Genomic DNA, 16,049 nt, shown 5'->3' on the forward strand with positions numbered 1-16,049 from the left:
GTTTGGATGATGAGAGAAATAAGGAAAGAGAGAAATATAATGGTTAATAACTACCAAAAATAAATCTCTCCATATCATGAGAGATTTGTGTGACAAGAAGTGAAATAAACAATTTTACAACCATACCTTCATTCAACTAATTTATTTTCTTGTAGAAAAGGGTAAATTTGTTATTTTCTCATTTTTATTAATTTCTCTCTTCTCACTTTTCTATCCATCCAGAGCATATAAAATTTCTATCCAATTTCTCTTCTATCTTTCTTCTTTCTTGTTTCTCTTTTCACTATTTCTCTCTTACCTATCATGTAGAGCTGTCAAAACGGGCGGCCCGGCCAATTTCGGGCCGGCCCGGTCGGGCTTCTGGCTTCGTCGGGCCGGGCTAAAAAGTCCGGATAAAAAACGGGCTACCAAAATTAGTGCCCGAGCCCGGCCCGGTACGGGTAGTCGGGCTTTCGGGCGGCCCGGTTTATTTTTTGTTTTATTTTTTTATTTTTACTTTTAGTGCTCAAACTCAACTATATAAATAACATTAATAATTCTCGTGCGTCCTATTTTGTACTCATCCGCTATAAATATTATATAATTCGCGCGCGCCGTATTTTTACTCATCCCCTATCTACGAGTTTCTCGCGCGCCCTATTTTTACTCATCAACTACCTACGAGTTTCTCGCGCCCTATTTTTACGCATCCGCTACTTACGAGTTTCTCGCGCATCATATTTTTACTCATCCGCTACCTAGGACTTTCTCGCGCGCCCTATTTTTACTCATCCGCTACTACGAGTTTCTCGCGCGCCCTATTTTTATTCATCCACTATGTACGAGTTTCTCGCGCGCCCTATTTTTACTCATCCACTAGCTATGAGTTTCTCGCGCCCTATTTTTACGCATCCGCTACTTACGAGTTTCTCGCGCGTCATAATTTTACTCATCCGCTACCTACGACTTTCTCGCGCCCCCTATTTTTACTCATCCACTACGTACGAGTTTCTCGCGCGCCCTATTTTTATTCATCCCCTACCTACGAGTTTCTTGGGTGCCCTATTTTTACTCCTGCTACTTAAGTAGCGGACGGTATTTTATAATTTATATTACAAACTAATTTCAAATCATCCGAAACAAATTATTTATATTTATATTTTATTTTATTTTTAATTTTAATTTTTTCGGGCTTGCGGGCCGCTCGCAGCCCATTCGGGCTAGCCCATATTTTAATCGGACTTTGTCGGGCCAGGCTAAAAAGCCCGGAAATAATTCGGGCTAGGATTTTCAAGGCCCGAGCCCGGGAAAAAATCGGGCTTGGCGGGCCGGCCCATTCGGGCTAGCCATTTTGACAGCTCTACTATCATGACCTTATTAGTCTTCTCTTTTTTGTTTTAATATAAAAATATGTAAATTCTTAAGTACTCAACTTATATTTAACAATATAAGTTTTTTTTCGTCAAAAAAGAAACTTTTTTTTAACCAAACCGTCATAAAAGAAACCTATATTGTTAAATATGTGTATTTTTTAGGTAAAACTTATTTAAAATATAAATTTTTTAAATATAAATTAATACAAAAATATGACATCACATTAAATTTTGCTGCAATAACCAATTAATGTAAATTGGATACTGAAATATTCACCATAAAATTAGACGACCTTCTAAATCTCAACAAAAAATGAAAGAAAACAACGTTAGCGAAGTTATAAAAAAATTTGTAAACCTTATATAATATATTATTATTTATGTTAAATTTGTAAAGATAATATATACATTGATTTATGCATTGCAAATTTGCAACTAGTAAGTCATTCATTCGATTAGTAACTCAATGCTATGCAATATCAGAGAAAATTATCAATAATTTGCTTATCGAAATAATTCGATTGTGAGATGACAATTTATTTTGTATATTAGGTTCAATATTTTTGTCCCAAAATGGGGGTAAAAAAGTTTGCATCCCCTGATCCAGGGTACTGGCTCCGCCACTGCATACGAGTAAGCATGTAAGTTCAAAATTTGACATCGCCAAACAGAGGCTTTGTGTTCATTCGTAGATAATTTCAGTGTAATGCTCTTAGTTTTTTATTCCATGGAAGTTTTTGGTTTATAAATGCATGTGATATAATTTTCTTTTGAATGCCGGGGATGTGAAAGTAAAGTGTTGTTTGCCCATGTTACAAAGTTCGTGTGATTTGGTACAATTTTAGGATATGCACATATGGTAGGGTGATTTAATTTCTATCTGCATATTTGTATGTAGTAACTAGTAATATATTATTAATTGGTTTTGTAATTTTAAACTAGCATTGTATAGGTGAATATGACAGTTGCTTGGTATGCAAGTAACATGGTATAACTAACTTGTTGAGAGTTTGTTAGGTAACTTCAATGACAAGTAACCTCTCATTGTGTTGGTAATTTCAATGACAACTAACTTGTTGAGAGTTTGTTAGGTAACTTCAATGAAATAACACATTTTCACAAATCAATTTTCATATTTCATTCATTCAATATTCAGTTTTCATAAAAATCTTAGGCTTATCTCCGATATGTATGTCATTAGGAGTGTGAATTAAATTATATCATTTGGTTAATTGAGTTAAACTATGGATACATACTTTATCTTTGAGTTGCCTGCTGTTAATATTTGCTTAATCTAAGACGTAAATTGATTATTGGTGTGCTCATTTTCGGTTATTATATGTAAACAATTGATTATGAGCGTTCAGTAATCGATTAATCATACCCTCTGCCTGTAACTTTGTTAATTAGCTCAATAATTAATCGATTAGAAGTGTTGCTCATAATCAAATTTAAGTGTTCATTCTCAACGATTAATACCGATTTGTGTTCCAGCTCATTAAACAATCAATTAACTTGGTATACATTATAGATTGAGCCATTTCATCATTTAATGAACATTTTTCCTAGACTGAATCTAAAATACACCTCTAGTTTAAGAATAAGAAGTTTTGAGATTTTGAATATTTGTATGTTATAATCAAAACCCAATTTGTTTAAGAGAAAATCTCAAATTACTAGACTTGATATGATGTGGTTTGATTACTATTTTAAGTTGTAATAAGTGAGGAAACTTTTATCCCAAAAAGGGACTCTTGGTCTTGGTAGAACAATTGACTCGGCATCTCATGTAATATTGAAATACAAGATTATTCTTTGTCTAGATGAAAAATTACAGATTCTCGAAACAATAGAAGGAAAGCAAAGACCATAATAAGTTTCTTTAATTGCAAGAATCTCTATTGTTCTTGTGAGTAACTAACTTCTGTTGAACCATACATATATATATATATATATATATAAATGTTGTCATCCTTCTATGGTACTGATGCGGTTTTTCCATGTAGAGTGGATGATTTCCTTCATGAGGCGCAGCTGCGATAGTACAAGAACAATAATTGGAATACTCCCAAGTAACATGATAAGTACTATAATGGACCATTTATTGGTTCGATATCCCTTTGAGATCATATCAATAATGGCAGCACAAAATGCAACTATCATGGAACAAACAGAGAGAAAAAGGAATGAAAGTCCGAACATTAATTTCCAAGGCAAGTTCTTGACGAAGTCTTTCTCAGCATAACGCGATGTGAGGATTCCAATAAAAATCAAGACGGAAGTGGCTGATGCAAAGAGAGACAATGCGTCTGCTATGAGAAATGTAGTGAATACGTTGTCATGCAAGAAGATGGGCAAACCGGTATTTTGATCATTTCCACCTGGGACTGTAAAGGCTGCAGCAAACATGATGGTAATGATGAGAGTACCCACAATTGTATAAGAAGTTGCTGTGTCTTTTGCCCATTTCTCTCCATCTTTCACAAGCTCCTCGTGGTTTTCGGTGAATATCTCATAAGGCTTCTTACCATCATCATTTTCGGCTTCCTTAAACTTGGGATGCAAAACTTTCTCAACCGCCTGCAATGGTTTCATAAGCAACTTATTAAACAATAATCATGTACGGTCTCTGAGCTTCAATAAAATCACAATGCCGAGACATGATTCTTAGTACATTTGGAGCGTTATAAAGATAATTAAGTTGGGTGACCGACCTTAAACCATTGAATTTCTCTTTGCATTTGCATAGCAGCCCCAGACCTGCTATGACGATCAGATGGAGGACCTAAATGTGCGGCCAGGTGCAGCATGTTATTTCCAAACGTGTCTATACTATATCTAAACATCTCTTTCCTTCCATTGAGACAATGTATCAGTTGAAACACATTTTGTTTACGATATTGAATTGCATAAGAAAATATCCCTCTGTTGCAGCTATTGACGGCTGAAAGCAAAGCAGGTTTAGCCTCCCTCATGGCATTTATGAATTCAATTATTCCGTGCTCGGCTGCATACAACATGGCTTCATATGCGTAAGCATCTTTAAGCTGTTGACCATTTAATTTTCCAATACTTCGAGAGAAGTAACTCAATATTCCTATAACTTGATAATGGGTACATTTTTGCTCATATATTTCACTGATTCCTGACACAATTGAAGGGCCTTAATCAGTCTTCGACTTGTTACATTAAATTATTTCAAATTAAGCGTCTGAATTTACGTACCATACAGGCGTTTGAGAGTTTTATCGAACAAGTATGCAATTTCACATAATATTCTCCAGAGGTGTAAACCTGAACAAATCAACCAATCAGTAGAAATAGAAAAACAAAATACTAGAAGAAACATGATTCCACTATATGAGATATATAGTACACAACATACCGAAAAACTTTACTGGCCAAAAGAGTAATCTTGATACCATCTTTACGGGCCAAAAGAGTAATGTTGATACGGTCTTTACGAGCCAAAAGAGTAATGGTAATTCATTCTTTAGCGGCAGTATCCAAGACCAGAAGAGCCAACCTAAAGAAAATCTTTGAGCCATTTATCATATATATGTATATATTAATTGGTGATATTATATTAGAGGTGTCGGAATTCAAATTTCGAATTATACACTTCTCTGTATATATACTCTCTCCAACAATAAAAATTGATGTATATATAACGTAGCCAAAAGGGAAGGAACATAACGTACCCGAAACTAGTGTTGTAAGAAAATCCAAAACGATCAAAACCTTGTCATAGCGACTGAGAGGCCGGTTTGTAGAAGTCTTTAGCTGTGTTTTATCAACACTTGTTACTTTTTGGACGAAGTTCGTGATTTCGGTAATGCCATAGTCTTCGCTGAATTTCCTATCGACGCTCAAATCTACATGCAACATATGTTCAAATATTTTAACAAGTGCTCTTAAAAAACATTTATTATTATATTTTTTGTGTATCCTCTGCGCACAACTGCAGAGATTAATCCCTCAAGCCTTGTGGACCCAGATGAGTGACAAACTTTCCCTAAGAGTTTTAACACTACTGCATATCCAAACCAGAGATCGAATCTAGAACCTTGGTTAAGCTATTATCAACGATATTATTACCAAGAGAAAAGAAAGTACCAAAACTTACGGTTGTAAATGAATTGCCTTAGATGTCCATATTGGGTGCCACTTGGAAAAACTGAAGGCATTTTAGCTAATTCCATTAAGACTGAGAATTTAACAGATGACGATTCCGGTTGAGGAACTGGTTTTGAGTTTTGGTTTGGTAATGAGAATGATTCCCTCCTTCTAAGCAGCTTATGATCGGTGAAGCCATATGATTCATCGGGGAGATTTTGGAAACGCTTGAGTAATTTCAGAGCCACATCTGATCATAGAACAAATCAACCCACACACATTTGAATAAAAAAAATAGAAAATGCTTATTGGTACAATAATTAGGGGGTGAAAATAAGATAGCTGACTTTATTAAGCTTAAGACCCCGTTTGGTTGCCAGTTTGTTTTCTACTTTTTTTTACTTCTCCTTAAAAGAAATAGAGAAGTAGAAAATTGTATCTGACTCTATTTCTTCTTAAAAGAATTACAGAAATAAAGTAAAGAAATAGAAAATAATGACAAGTTAGATAAAACACAATTTTTTTTACCTATTTACTACTTTTAAGGAGAAGAAAAAAAGTTGAAAAAAAATAGGGCCAAACGGACTCTATGATTTGTAATCCGTCGTAGATTTAATTTTTAAGACCGTAATCCAACCTCTGTGATATGGATATTTAGCCTATTTAAAACTATATTTCATATTGAGTAAAAAAAACTATATTTCATATGCACGTATTTAAAAATAATTATATCAAAGGATAAATAAATTTTTGGTCTCTAGATATAAATATTTTAAATTTCATTTTTAATCCTATAAAAAATTTAACAAGTTTTGAACCCCAAATATTTTTTGTCGTGATTTTTTGTTTTGGTTTAAGTCAACTCATATTATGTACTCTTCATTTTTTTTAATGAATTTTTGCATTCATGTTATAATATTACAAGAATTTCTCCCACGCAAAAATTAAAAGTTTTAAAATAAAAATATGAATTTTTAAATCATAAAAATTTATAAATTTATAAAATTTAACTATATATGACATTATATTTCAATTATAATTTATAATAAAATTTTATAATAATACTTAAAATTATATTTGATTTATATTTTAATCCAAAGCATAAAATTTAATATATAACAATAGTATTATAAAAATATTTTTCTTATTTACTTAAATAACCATTCTATAACTGGCCTAAAAGTTTTTTTCTATGGCATGTAACCTGACTGTTTTTAGTTATTTTTTTATAAAAATTCAAAGGTATCCTCTACGCGCAACTGTAGATATTAAATTACTTAATTATTTTCGTAGAGCGGTTATTAACATTATTTTTTTCTTTTTAATAACAAACTAAACTTTGTCCACAAGTCATATCTCAACTAACAAAAATATGTCGAAATTGTTAGGTAAGACACCATAATCTCAGTTCGAACCCAGATACCCTCACTTATGTTTGTGAGTTTATGATGGCTTTGTCATTTCTACTCAAAAAAATAAAACAAAACAAACTTTAAATTGCTTACCAAATATTTCAGCCGTGATACATAGTGAAAAAAGCAAAACACGATTTTTTTTTGATTCATCGAACACTTTGGAGGGGGTTTTGGAGTAAAGATAAGTCGTCAAATCCTTGTGTCCATTAGCGGCAGCTAGATGAATAGGGATTACATTGTCAAGGTTCGTTTTTCCTAGCAGCTCTTCTTGAGATTTATCATTTATTTCTTCAACCATGCACTTTGCTATATTCGTATTTCCAGTATAACGAGCAACAAGAGAAAGTGCTGTATCACCATGTTGGTCTTGCATGCAAACTAACTTGGCATTCCCTTCTTTCACTAACTTTTCAACATTTTCCACATTTCCAACAATTACTGCAACATGAAGAAGTGTTGACCTACTTGAAGCCGAGGAAACATATGGGTTAAAATCCATACCCGTGTTTCCAATAAAATCACCTCTCTCAATCTTCCTGAACATTTCTTTATACTCCAATGGACCGCTATCGTCCATTAATAATACTTCTGCGATAATTACATTAAGAGGTTAATTAATTGAGGTAACATATATATATATATATATATATATATATATATATATATATATGGGCCAGGATCAAAAGACATCAACTAGTTTGACATCAAATGTTACATCTCTCAATAACGTTTTAACCGATACAAATTTATTAAAATCCACCGTTGGAATGAAAGTTTATATCATATAGATCATTTATATAAAACTTCAGAAAAATTCAAATTTGATATGTTATTGAGAAACATCAAAATTAACGGTTTGCGTCTTTTTTTTATATGCCGTTAATTTTTATGTGTCGCAATACCATATCAAATTATTTTGGATTTGTCTAAAATTTTACACAAATGATCTATATGATATAAACTTACAATCAAACGCTGGATTTTATAAAATTTATATCGGTTAAAATATTATTGAGAGGTGTAACATTTAGTATCAAACTTTTGATCATGCCCATATATATATATATATAATTGTCATAAAAATATTAGTTTAGCATCACTAAATATATATAGAGAGAAATTCTATCGTAAAGTTGCGATTTTTTTACCAGTGTAGTTTTTAGAGCTTATTATTAAAGAGGTGTAGTTTTTAAATAATTTACCAAAATGGTGTAAGTCGTGAATGAGAGTTACAATTTGATTTTTTTTTATGAAAGTCGTCATTACCATTAACGACTTACTCATCTTTTTTTTTGTATGAAAATTGTCACTGCCATTAACGAATTTTTTTATATGGAATTCAATAAAAGGGTAAAAAAAATAAAAAATTAAAGTTGCGTGACGACTTTCGTATGAAAAAAATTTGATAAATTATTTAAAAGGTATATATCTTTAGTACGTAGTAATAAACTCTAAAAACTATACACTTGTTTGGTAAAAATATCTGAAGTTGCCACTTTGAATGCATTGGAAAAGTCAGTTGACTGGCCAATCAAGGGCATGTTGTACGTACCTTGTAAAATATCTGTACTAGCCGTTAAATCGTTGCCGTATTGTGATTTCAAATAATTCCAGGCATTTTTGGCTGAATCAAAATGACTAATCTCATCTAGAATCTCTCGTCCACATGATAGTTGAATGGCATGCAAGGCTTTCGCATTCTTTGTTTTCCATGACGCTTCAGATTCGAATTCTGAAATACTCTGCATAACACCCCATAGACCTTGCCCCAACAATTAACAAGATGTATTTAGAGGAAAAGATAAAGACGATACTTTTTTTTTTTTGATAATGATAAAGACGATACTTTTTTTTTTTTGATAATGATAAAGACGATACTTTGTACATATAAATTATTATCAAAGAGAGAGAAAATATTTAATTCGCTAATGTTTGTTCTACGAATGGTCATGAGAACCGGGGAAATGTTTAATTCGCTAATGTTTTTGGATTAATGTTGGTCTAGAAGCTGCGTTTTTCTGTTGTTTTGCTACTGTTGTTGTGTGTTTTTTCTGTCTTCTGTTTGCTTTTCTCTATGTGTTCTTGGCTGCCAGCTTGTGTTTAGGGTGTTGTATTTCAGAGGGGCTCGCATGCATGTGCGAGGTGTGCGATGATATAGGGCCTCAACTCAAAATTTTGAGGTCCTATAATATTACTTATATATTATTTATACTTATAAAATATCAGATGTATATTAATAGATTAATTTTTAGGCCCTAAAATAATAGTTATATATTGTTAATGTTCATAAATATTATGAGTATCAATATATTAGTTATTTATACTCGTAAATATAGTTCTAGTCCATTTTAATCTTTGCATAAAATTTAATCTTAGATTATGATGTTCCTTTTTGACGTTATATTCAAAGATAATTATTTTGTATTTCTTGTTCTATTTAATTTAATGTAAGATTTAATATTGATAATTTATATGTTTACAAAAATGTTTTTTTTATATTATATGCAATTTAAATCGATAATTTTTTTAATTTTTTTTATTAAGGGGCCACTTTTATATTTTGCACAGAGTCTCCTAAAACTCGGAGACGCCCCTGTTGTATTCCTCTCATTGTGCTTGTGTTTCGGCTAAAATTGCAGGCTTGTATCTCGTAGTTCTAAAGTATGTCTTATGCCGGTACCAGTATCCATTATTTTGTCAAACTGAACCAATTGGATAGTTAACCCTCAAAACAAAAATTATATTTGTATTCTTGACACACTAAGCTTTCCAACGAATGGTCGTTTACTCAAATCGGACATCGTTTAGTATTTCAAATAAATTGTGAAAGTTGAGGGTCTCATGCAGAATTTATGCAGGAAATCTGGAAAAAAATTTGTAACACAATATTTCGGTTTATATTAACCGAAATTTTTTAGCATGACAAAAAAATTCGATTCGTACAAACCGAAGTACCCCCAAGGGCAAAAACGGAAATTCAGGGGGTAGAAAAAAAAAGGCGAGGGGTCGGGAGAGAAAACATCAAAGAGGTGGGTGATAATTTCAATGTGACCCCGTTGGCCCGTTCTACCTCGTACTGTTTAAAAACGAGTTACTGGAAGGGTGGACCACTCCAGAACGGGTTAGAAAATGTTACAAATAAAAGATAAAGGATCAAAATGTTACCAAAAAAAAATAGGTGACAACTTAGCTACCCATCACATCAAATTGGGTCATGCTGCCCATCCAATGTGTCTTAAATATATTGGTTCATCAAAACCTCACTTATAATATTATTAAAATGTGATTAATTTTCAATTTTGGCATACAACTTCTAACAATTGTATATTCACCCACGTACTAATTCAGTTTACTGATTTCTCTATCATTCTCGTTTCATCTTAACGTATTCCTAAAAAAAACTCCTTTTAGTCTAAATTTCTCTCCTTCTTCTTACACAAATTCATCTCTTGCACAGTACTAAACTCTAAAGTAACCATGGATGAAGCTCACTCTAACAAACCTTGGAACAACGGAACCCATGAACTGATCCTTCTTCGATTTTATTTCAGTTTTTCAATTTAAATCATTCAGTTTATTGATAAATGAAAGCATTCAACAAAAATTAGTTGATGCTATAAAACAAATTATTCAACTTATCGATTGAACAAAAACAAAATCAGATCTGAATATTTCTTCAACTTCAACATCCATTAAAGACACATACAACAAATTTGAGTATTTCATACTTATCCATTTACCTTTCGTCTGATTTTGCTTTGTATGATATTTCTGTGTTGTTAATTGTGAATTTTTAATGTTAAAATTGATATGAAACAAACGGGTTTTAATCTACACGTACAGGTTTTACTATTTGATTTAACACTTTTTATCGAAATTGAAAGCAGAAAAATATTAGAAATGATTTGTATGATGTTTCTGGGTTGTGATTTTATGTTAAAATTGGTCTGAAACGTGCGGTTTGAATCTCTATGTACGGGTCATAATCCGGGTCAAATTGACCCGCTGGAGGTCATAATCCGGGTTAAATAACTATTTATAATAACGCGTTGAACATTTGCCGTGGTGGTCAGTTGTAGGCTCCCTGTTTAATAGGTTGTGTGTTCAACTTTCACTTGTGCCATTTTTTTGTGAATTTTTTTTGTTATTTTCTATTTTAAAAACTAACTAGATTTCTTGTCAAAAAAAAAAAAAACCTAGATTTCTTTATTCTTCTTTTGTTTTTATTTACAAAAATGTTAGCTTGAACTAACAATCTATAGTTTATGGTAAAGTTAGTTTAGTTCGTTCATAAAAACTAGATTTCTTATTAAGCAATGGTTACTATAACTATATTACTAAGAAAATGATTGATTTTTGAAATTGGAATTCCTAATAGATCGATAGTATAATTAGGCGGATATTTGAACGGTTCAATTTGATAGACAAAATTTAAATTTCTTAGTCATACTAAGTTTTCTTCTTTTTTTTTTCTTGATTTTCACCTCCAGTATCCATACCATACTTTTTTTTTATGTAACATACCATACATATTCAATATTCCATGATTAAAACATTTTTGTGAAATTTTTTTAATTTATATTTTAAAAAAACTAACTAGATTTTTTTATAAAAAAAATAAAAATAAGGTTAATTAATTAGGACTATCAAATAATTTTAAATTAAATTTTAAATTTAAAAGATTGAACCGATTGTCAAAATTCAAATATTTAATTTATTTTTTAGCCCGATTAAGTAATATATTGAATTGTATGATGAAAAAAATTGAATTTATTAGATATGGTAAAGTTAGTTTACTCCATTCATGAGAACTGGATTTTTTATATTAACCACTCCAAGTTAAAATTGATAATTTTAGTTGGATTTCATGACAATTTCATTAAAATTATGTTTTCGATGAGTCTGTTATTACAATCGGTCTATACATTAGGAGTGATGTTGAACGGTCAGATAGATAAAATTCGAAATGTCCAGTCAAAATCGATAGTTTTAGTTAAATTTCACGACTCTTTCAGTGAAACTACGTTTCTGATGAGACTGTTATTACAATCGGTCTATACATTAGGAGTCTGATCATCAACTTTTTCATTCTCATCGGTTTGTCAGTTCAATTAGGTGATATTGAACGGTCAGATTGATAAAATTCAAAATCTTCAGTCAAAATCAATTGTTGTAGTCAAACTTCTTGACCATTTCATTAAAACCAAGTTTTTAATGAGGCCGTTAATACAATCGGTCTATACTTTCGGAGTTCGATCATCAAAATTTTTATCCTCATTTGTTTTCGGTCCAATTATGTGATATTGAACGGTTGGATTGCTAAAATTCAAAATATCCAGTCAAAATCAGTAGTTTTAGTCAAACTTCTTGGCATTTTCGTAAAAAATGGTTTTACGATGAGACAGTTATTTATTACAATCGGTCTATACGTTCAGAGTCCAATCAGTCTAAACTGGTTGAAATATTCACTCAAAAGCGATAGTTTTAGTCAAACTTCATGATCATTTCATTAAAACTATGTTAGGTTAAGACTGATATTACAATTGGTCTATACGTTCGGAGTCCAATCATGAAAATTCTCATTCTAATTCGTTTGTTAGTCCAATTATGTGATATTGAACGGTCAGATTGATAAAATTTGAAATCTCCAGTCAAAATTGGTAGTTTTAGTCAAACTTCACGACCCTTTCATAATAAATAGGTTTCTGATGAGAGTCCGATCAAAATCAGTAGTTTTAGTCAAATAAATCCATGGTAGTACTTTTTTTTAGGGTCAAGTAGCCTATTGACTATAAATTCCACCAACAATTTTTGAAAACTCTAATAAGATGAAAAAAAATAGGCTCTATATTTTAAGAAAAATTGTAGTATATTATTATTTTTTTTTTTTTGAACAAGCCAAATCTTATAATAAAAAATAAAAATAAAACAACTTTAACGTTTTTTTTAAAAAAAAGTAAGATTTACCAAACAATTTTAATTTTAATTTTAAAACTATTATTTCTAGCTTTAAGGTTAAAATAACTTCTAGACCTAAAAAACTGGGTCAAACGATACCAACATATGATAAAATACCAACATAAGTATTAAATAATGTGACAACACATTATTAGATACTATATGTCTAACATAATATTAGACTAATAATGCACAACAATTAAACTAAAAAAAATTAGAGTATATTATTAAAAAAAAAAAAAAAAAGTATAGAATAATGGGAATTTGTTTTGACAAATAAAGGGAGTACTGCTAGTCTGCTACGCGCCTACGCCTAGCCTTTGCCATGGGAGAGACCAAACGTTTGAGTTTTCAACAAATAGAAATAAATGCAAGACACTTGAAAATTGTGAAAGTATTTAATTGTGAAAGTATTCAAAATAATACTATTTAACTGTTTTTAATTAATTAATATATTTGTTATATTTTATAAAAATAATGTAATGCATTAAAAAAATTCAAAAAAATATCAGAAAAATAAAGCTCATTAAATAAAACGCAACACAAAAAATGGCGTACAAAACAGACGCTCGTAGCTATCACACTCTCTCTCACTCTCCCCTACCCGCGAGTGGGGTTTACACGCACGTGAACAGTGTCACCCTCAACCTCTTGTGGGTCGACCCAGACCAGAAACCGGGTCAAAACGCGGGTCGTTGCTCCAGCATCATTATCTTCGGTTTTCCATCACCATTTCGTCCGATTTTTTGTGGGTTTCAACCAGAATTCAATCTCTAATGATTTTAACACAAAATTATCAAGTGTTAAACATCAAAACATGAGATTTAAAGCAAAATTTGCGAACTATGTGAACCCCATAAAAAGGAATGATTTTTCTTAGATTACTCCCTCTATGGTTGTTGAAAAAACACAAAATTTGTGGCATTAGATTCGAAAAATCAAGATCTACAAGAGCTTTGTAATATTTCACTTCAATTTGTTGCATAACAAGTTTCGAAATTTTGAAAAAAAATAAAACGAAAATTATCTGAAAATTAAGAAAATAAGAATTTAGAGATGAAAAAATAAAAAGTTCATTTGCGGGTGTTAGAGATGACACGAAAATTATCAGTGTTAATTTTTTGTGGGTGATTTTGCAATTACATCATTTTAACTTACTACTTTTACAAAGTTTGTATATTCATTACATAGAAATAATAGAAGATAGATGGATGGTTTAGATTTTGCCAACTCAAATGGGCTGAGTTGCCCATTTTAATGAAATGGGTAGATAAGAATTTGTCAAAAAAATAAAGGATCAAAGTGTTACAAAAAAAAAAAAAAAAATGATCTGCCGTGTAATTTTGTCATCCTAATATATTAATCTAATATTAAATGCATTTATAATCTTCTCTTTTATATTCTAAGCTTATTCCGATACGCTAACCCTAAACCTAATATTTTTTCCGCTCATTTTTCCTCTCTTTTTATTCCAGTTTTAAATTAAAAAATAAATAAATTTGTCTACGGTGGGAATCAAACTCGCATCATTTGCTAACAATAAATTTTTTTTAAAATGCCTTTTAATATTATAATTTTTTTACATATTAGACTAATTTGATCTGTGCGATGCACGGGTCGAAGTTCAAGTACATTAAAACGGAAGCAACGTTGAATTGAAAAATAGCAATTTTTCTTTCTTTATTTTTTTTGAACAAGATGGGGATAATTTTGAAGAAAAATAATATATTAAAAATGAAATGCCTGGGAAGCAATGTTAAATTGAAAAAAGACAAAAAAAAATTCAACGTTATGGTTAATTTTTGTTGGTGGTTAATATACTACGTACTCAAAGAGTAATATAGAAACAACCTGGCTAATAATAATAATTTTCCTTCCCCAATTTATTTATTTATTTGTGTCAAATAGTCACAATTTTGTTTTTTAAAAGAAAGAATATAAATGTATCGTGAGCTTATCCTAGTTGACACGAATACTACATTATACATGTAGGGAGTCGGAGTTCGAACTTCAATCTTCCAACTTATCTAACTTAAAAGATGAAATTTTTAGTCATTAAACTATTTGACAGAAAAAAAAAAAATATAAATTACTTCGGAAAACATAAATAAGTATAGATCCCGAGTACTATACTAACCTTCCTCCAAATCTGAAATGGATTTTGAATCTGTGAAGTGATTCCTGCTAGATTCTTTTACTGTTTCAAGGACCCTCTTAGAAGCCTGATTAGTACTATCGACAAGATACCAGAGACCTTGCCCCTCAAGATAGTTTTGTATAACAATTTTCCATCTTTCGTAGTTGTCTTTACTCAATACTTGATGAACTACTCCATCGGAAACAACACCTGTTGATTTCATTCAGTTTATCCAAATCTGAAATGCACCAAACAATTCAATCAGTAAAAATAAATCTCAATATTCAGTTTTATAAATGGTTTAGAACAGAGTAGTAATTAGGCACAGGGAGGACAAGACTACTATAATCACATACTTGACTGGGAAAGTTAGGTGATTAATTGGAATTTTTTAGTAGTGTTGTATGCAAAACTATATAAAGAAGCTCTATTTATAAAATAATCTCGACGTAGGCACTGTATTTTAAGTTCATTGTGAAAGTCCAACCCTTCTACATCGAGATTATTTATAAATAACATCTCTCTTTAATTATTATATTTTTCTTAAACAGTGTGAAATGATTAAATATGTTATTTAAAATAGAACGGATGGAGTATTAACTTAGTACCTGCTTCTCAATTTATTAAAAAACAAATAAAAAAATTAACTGTTTTCTCCAAATGATAAATAAAAAAGAGTAGTTTTGTTTTTATTTTTCATAATCAATAACCAATAAAAATTATTTTTACAACTATCCATAAAATTTATTTAAAAATAAGCATAAAAAATTATACTTCAAATTTATTTTTTTAATAAGTGCGAAAATATTCTTATAATTTAAGATGTTGGGAGTACAGGATATACCCCTTTTGTAACTCCAAAGAAAATGGGACAGTTGCTCATTTTATACCAATTCAAATTATTATTTTTATCATCTTTAGCATCCTAAATAATAGATAAACTAAAATAAAATTAGATTACATGTGTATTGGAGCATATATTCAACTTAAAACGGTTTGTATAAAACGCAAGTTTTATTTAAAGAGATAAAAGAGAGGGTATCGAGAACTTACTTGATGGATCAATAGAAG

The 16,049-nt window shown here is 30.8% G+C and overlaps 1 protein-coding gene across 1 annotated transcript; it reads right to left on the reverse strand.

The window, feature by feature from the left end:
- Positions 1 to 3,058: 3,058 nt before the first annotated feature.
- LOC123907652 lies at positions 3,059 to 15,449 on the reverse strand. The gene is made up of 10 exons (XM_045958002.1): positions 15,335 to 15,449; positions 14,979 to 15,216; positions 8,436 to 8,645; positions 6,974 to 7,471; positions 5,479 to 5,718; positions 5,054 to 5,227; positions 4,738 to 4,878; positions 4,578 to 4,646; positions 4,067 to 4,497; positions 3,059 to 3,932 (listed from the first exon to the last, which is right to left on the reverse strand). Exons 2-10 carry the CDS (start codon positions 15,199 to 15,201, stop codon positions 3,321 to 3,323), a joined length of 2,598 nt encoding a protein of 865 aa, XP_045813958.1. The 5' UTR covers positions 15,202 to 15,216; positions 15,335 to 15,449; the 3' UTR covers positions 3,059 to 3,320.
- Between the last annotated feature and the right edge of the window lie 600 nt (positions 15,450 to 16,049).

This window comes from Trifolium pratense, linkage group LG2, assembly GCF_020283565.1.
Source record: "Trifolium pratense cultivar HEN17-A07 linkage group LG2, ARS_RC_1.1, whole genome shotgun sequence".
Lineage (NCBI taxonomy): Eukaryota > Viridiplantae > Streptophyta > Magnoliopsida > Fabales > Fabaceae > Trifolium > Trifolium pratense.

What these genes read in the sequence shown, in the direction of transcription:
- LOC123907652 (XM_045958002.1), bottom strand. Translation starts at nt 15,201, where the DNA reads ATGAAATCAACAGGTGTTGTTTCCGATGGAGTAGTTCATCAAGTATTG. An exon ending in TTGGCCAGTAAAGTTTTTCG is followed by an intron (nt 4,647 to 4,737) that starts GTATGTTGTGTA and finishes TGATTTGTTCAG; the next exon opens with GTTTACACCTCTGGAGAATA. An exon ending in GAGAAATTCAATGGTTTAAG is followed by an intron (nt 3,933 to 4,066) that starts GTCGGTCACCCA and finishes AAACCATTGCAG; the next exon opens with GCGGTTGAGAAAGTTTTGCA.